The sequence below is a fragment of the Gavialis gangeticus genome, unplaced genomic scaffold (assembly GCF_001723915.1).
Source record: "Gavialis gangeticus isolate Ggan-Ray unplaced genomic scaffold, GavGan_comp1, whole genome shotgun sequence".
Lineage (NCBI taxonomy): Eukaryota > Metazoa > Chordata > Crocodylia > Gavialidae > Gavialis > Gavialis gangeticus.
Genome location: NW_017728959.1, coordinates 645,500 through 650,971, shown reverse-complemented (window position 1 = coordinate 650,971; position 5,472 = coordinate 645,500). Strand labels below are relative to the sequence as shown.

At 48.2% G+C, this 5,472-nt stretch overlaps 1 protein-coding gene across 1 annotated transcript in view; it reads right to left on the bottom strand.

Annotated features, from left to right (window-relative positions):
- The window catches only part of MTMR4 (myotubularin related protein 4), a 59,500-nt gene extending 56,187 nt beyond the window's left edge, over nucleotides 1-3,313 (bottom strand). Inside the window, exon 1 of the mRNA XM_019506629.1 lies at nucleotides 2,855-3,313. Within this exon, the coding sequence (XP_019362174.1) occupies nucleotides 2,855-2,860 (6 nt within the window). The 5' untranslated portion in view covers nucleotides 2,861-3,313. The remainder of the gene's footprint in view (nucleotides 1-2,854) is intronic.
- Nucleotides 3,314-5,472: the final 2,159 nt, after the last annotated feature.

The window sequence follows — 5,472 nt, the reverse complement described above, 5'->3', positions numbered from 1 at the left end:
GGTGTCAGGGGCAGGGGAAGCAGAAGTGTGCGGGTATGCGGGAGCATGAGGCCCATGCCAGTGTCCCAGGGCCAGCACCAGTGGGGCTGAGTGGGGCAGCGGAAGCACGGGGTGCGGGCTGGAAGGGGTCCATAGAGCCAGGCTGGGCTGCGCCAGCAGGGAGAGAGAGGAGTTGACCTCGCTCCACAGAGGCCCTGCCAGCCAAGACCCCACGCTCCTGCTGCCTATTCTAGGCACCGCCGGCACTGGCCCCATGCTTCTGTCCAGCTGCTGCTGGTTGCTGCACACCCGCTCACTCCCAGCTCTGCCTGCCCCAGCCCCACGGTACAGACAGGGATGACCACAAGCAGCCCCAACCCCATGCTCACCCGTCTGGGGAACAAATTGCTGCTCAGTGCAGGGGAAAAGTGACCCCTCCCACCGCCAATGCTCCCTACTGCAGCCACTCACAGCCTGTGCAGGGCTGCCTGTGCCCCACAGGGGGATGCAGGCAGAGAAATGGCCGTGGACATAGTCTTTCTGGATTTTAAGAAGGCCTTTGACACTTTCTCTCACCCCATTCTCATTAATAAACTGAGTGACTGTGGCATTGATGCCTACACAGTTGGATGGGTCAAAAATTGGCTGATGGGGCGCACCCAAGAGTGGTGGTGGACGGGTTGTACTCAACCTGGCGGGATGTGAGCAGTGGGGTCCCCCAGGGCTCAGTCCTGGGGCCTACACTGTTCAACATCTTCATCAGCGACTTGGACGATGGGGTGGAAAACACGTTCAAGTTTGCTGATGACACCAAGATGTGGGGAGAGGTAGGCATGCTTGGAGGGAGAGAGAGAGAGGCTACAATTACATTTAGACAGACTATAGAAGTGGGTGGATAGTAAGAGGATGGGGTTCGATGTAGATAAATGCAGGGTGCTGCACCTGGGAAGAAAGAATCCACAGCATACATACAAGCTGGGGAGCTCCCCTCTTGTAAGCACAGAGGTGGAAAGGGATCTTGGAGTCATTACTGACTCCAAGATGTACATGAGCCACCAGTGCCAGACTGCAGCCAGCAAAGCCAACCACACCTTGTTGTGCATCCAAAGATGCATCTCAGGCCAGTCCAGAGAGGTGATACTCCCCCCTCTATGTGACATTGGTCCAGCCTCAATTGGAGTACTGTGTCCAGTTCTGGGCACCGCACTTTAAGATGGATGTGGCCTGCCTTGAGAGGGTTCAAAGGAGGGCCACCCGCTTGGTTGGAGGGCAACAGAACAGGCCCTATGAGGAGAGACTGAGGGACCTGAACCTGTTCAGCCTCAGCAAGCGGAGGCTGAGGGGGGATTTGGTGGCTGCCTACAAACTCGTTAGGGGAGATCAGCAGCAAATAGGAAGGGCCCTATTCCCCCCAGCAGTATCTGGGGTGATGAGGAACAATGGCCAGAAGCTGCTGGAGAATAGGTTCAGGTTAGATTAGGAGGCACTACTTCACCGTTAGGGTGGTTAGGATCTGGAACCAACTTCCTAGGGAAGTGGTCCTCGCTCCTACCTTGGGTAAATTCAAAAAGAGGTTGGACGAACACCTGTCTGGGGTTGTGTGATCCCAGTGTGTGCTCCTGCCAGTGGCGGGGGGCAGACTAGATGATCTGTTCAGGTCCCTTCTGACCCCTAACTCCTATGAAACTATGAAAATGCCCTGGGCAGAGGACAGGGAGGCAGCTCTGCTGCTTGCTCCTAGGAAAGGCAGCAGAGCCCATTCTTCCCAGACAGCTCCAGCTGGGTCTCCCCAGGGCCACCGCCTGCGCAGCCCTCTCCCCTGCAGGGTTCCCCAGTGCCCCAACCCAAACCTCACGAACACCACCCCCCCATAAAAATTAAATTTAAACATGTAAATTAAATTTAAAATCTGTAAACGATACAGTCTGCAGGTCCGCAGTATAAAAAGGTTGGGAACTCCTGCCATAGACCCCTTCCAGCCTGCGCCCCATGCTCCTACTGCCCCGCTGGCCCTGGGACATCAGTTCAGGCCCTGCGCTCCTGTACCTGCGCTCACTTCCACTCCGCTTACCCCTGCTTTCCCCACTTTCCTACCCATCTGCCACTTGCTCTGCACCCCATTGCTCCCATACCCACAATACCATACCCACCCACCCACAACTCCACACAAACCCCACACCTACCCCATGCTCCCCCGATATCAGTGCACACCCCACAAAATATACAAGTAAGACTGCATTTTGAGCTGTTATGCAAGCACTTCTACATATACAGCACAAACACACACAAATCAGGACAAAAATATATTTTTAAAATTAAATTAAAATAAAATATATTATGTGTGTTTGATTTTTAGTATATAATTTTTCCCCCACTAAGATGGCAAACCCTCTTTCCCACAGGAGGGTTTCCAGGGGCATGGGGAGGGACTTCTGGTGGCAAAAGTTAGAAGTTAAGGGGGTGGCACTTCTGGTCCCAAATTGGTGACCGGGGGCGGGGCACCTGTCAAGGGGTGGGGCTACCCATTTGGCACTCAACAGCTTGCCAAAACTCAGTAAGCGGCTCTCCGCCTGAAATAATTGCCCACCCTTTGCTCTAGACCCCCCACCCCCATATTGAAACAAGATGAGAACATTCTACTTCCCAGCAGCCTAGGCCTGCCCCTTTCAGCTCTGACATCTTTATCTTCTTCCTTAGCTGTTGTCATTAATAACAAAAATGTCGTTACAGCTTGAAATACCTTGCATGCAACTATCCTGCTGTGTTTCACCTAGCCTGCAGGTACAGAAGACCTGGAATTCCCACCACTTTAGAAAGATGCAGAATAGTGTGTGATGAACAAATAAGAGAGCGACTGACCAATAAGAGTACTCACCATCATCAATAGGCTTGGGTCCAAATCTCTCAACTCAACTCCAGCCTGTTTTCTTCCTTTATCGTTCCTCTAGACTCACCTACAGCAAACAAAGAAGAATCCAGTACAGAAATGCAAGGCAGGTGATTATGATACTTCAGGGTGAGCACAATGTGTGATTAGAAAAGGATTAACATACATGGTACATATAAGGGCACTACAAACAGCATATCTGTGCCCACATCTGTGTGTGTGGCCTCATCCCTGCCTGGTAACCACTAATGCAAGTACTGCCTTCCATCAGGACAAACAGCTTCTTACTGTAGTACCTATTCTGAAAGCCAGACCTGGTACTGCCAGAAATTAACATCCTTTCTCCTTAACGTATTTATGGAAGACTTCTGCCCATTGACAAATAGCGAGAAGGCAAGGGCAAGTCTTAATGCATTCAGTCTTAAGTCTTCTTCTTGAAGAGATTGCTCTGATTTATGGACAGCTGTAGTCAGACAAGTTTATTAGCAGCAGATAAATAAGATAGAGAAATGTCCCTGGCATAAATATCCTAGACAGATACCAAGATTTTCAAGAGTGATGGGAAATTTGGGGTTCCCAATTTGATTAATTATAAAAAAACAACTTTCCAGAAAGTCCTGAGCACCTGACTTTAAAATCCAGGCCATTTAAAAGCCAGGAAAGCTTTCAACTTCATAATTTCAGGAATGATACTGTGACATTCACATCCAAAACACCATCACCAAAACACTTCATCTGTGGTTGTCAGATGCCTAGAATGACAAGGAACGGTTTCCAAATCAATGGAAAGACATGCCTTGGGTATGAAAAGGATTTTTTCAGTCTTTGGTTTCAGATCAAAGAACTGACCCTAGCAGACAAATCTGAGCAGTAGCATCATCTGCTACCTCATATCTGAGAAGATGACTCAGGAGGAAAAGTTCCAAACTCGACAGAGCCTTTGCCCTACAATGAAGTCAAGAAAATAGCTCAGTCCGAAGCTTGAATAATCAGTCCCACGTCTAGCGTGCAGCTAGAGATGCAAGCTGCTGCCAACTGACCACTAGCAAACAACACATAGCCTGACAGGTATTACATAGAGAAACAAGAGCAAACCAAAAGCAGAGATATCCTGTACAGGGAACAAAGGAACTGTGTCAGAAGGGAAGATAGACAAAACAGGACTAGGGTGGCCATGACCATTTCCTGATGCACTATTTCATTTTATTCCTTTACCTGTCCCAAGGATCTGGGCAGAAGAAAGGGCATAGTCTTAAGTTAATGGCCTGGAGGACATTCTCTGTGAAATTCGGGGGCAGGGGAGAGTGAGGAAAATGTCCCTGATCTGGAAGGTGTTTAAGCATATACTGAACCGTAAGCATGAGCTCAACTTCTTTCCTGAATCAAAGCCATAGTTTGTAGCCAAATGAACGACAAAGCAAAACTGTGCTTGAGTTGGAGGTAGAGATGGTCTCAGTGGCGGCCCTTGGCCTTTTTGGTTCAAAGGGATGAGGAGAATCCTACCAAGTATGAATTCACAGGCACACAGAACCACTGCACACCTTAACATTTTAAATAAATGCGAGGCCAGGGGAGAAATGGGAGGAAGAAGAATGGCAGGATACAACACACTGAAGGTGCTCTACAAACACAATGGGCGAGGGCTGCCACCCTTACTCGCATCCAGTAGTACCTTACTCGGTGAGTTCTGTTGCAATAATCAATGGAGCTGCTGACAGAAGGTATCACACAGAGAGGCAACAAGTCTCAGAAGCAAGTCCCAGGGAAATGGTTTGCTCTACCTGAGAAGCAACTCTCAAAGTGGCAACAGTTGTTGCTACAGTTGCTACCACAGAAACCCTGCTCAATTTACAAGTAAAAACATACATATTTTGAACAATCAGCACTGAAAATCCAGGCAGGGACCCGAGAGTTAACCTGAGTTCTTTCTGGCTTGTGGCTTACCATTTGGCTATTGTCCTGAGTCCCCAAGAGTATGTCTGTGAAAAATTCCTCCTGTTTAAATCCAAAGGATAGTGGCTACAAAAGTGGCTGCTCATCCACCACTACTGCTCATTCACCTAGAAACCTTATAAATAGCGTATTGAGCACCCACTCTTCAGTGTTAGCAGGTGTGATAGTGACACATTATAATACTTCCCTCTGCATCCCAAACAGTGCTTTCAGCAATTTGTTTGCAATGTTCCTCCGTTTTCTTTCAGATATAGAACTGATACCAACAAGTAGAACATTTTATCCATATTCTCAGGTCATTTATGGTCCATTTGGGTTTTGGTCAGCACCACTCATGCTAACTACTGTAAGAATAAAAAAAACACCATGAAGTGGACAGGAATGAAAATTGTGAGACCCCAAAGTTGTGTGGACCTGGCTTGTATGATGTATTTATGACTGCAGAATTCAAGCTTTCATGTAAAACAAGTTTCTATTCTTAGGGTTGTAGATAAACACGAACCAAGCATAACCAACTGCACAATGTCTGCCTAAATCTGCAGGCAGCCTGAAACAATGGCTCAGATGAAGGAACTCGCTTCCTCCTAATTGCTGGAACATTTGCTCTGAAATCTGAACATGCTCCAATGTCAACATTAACTACTCCATTACTG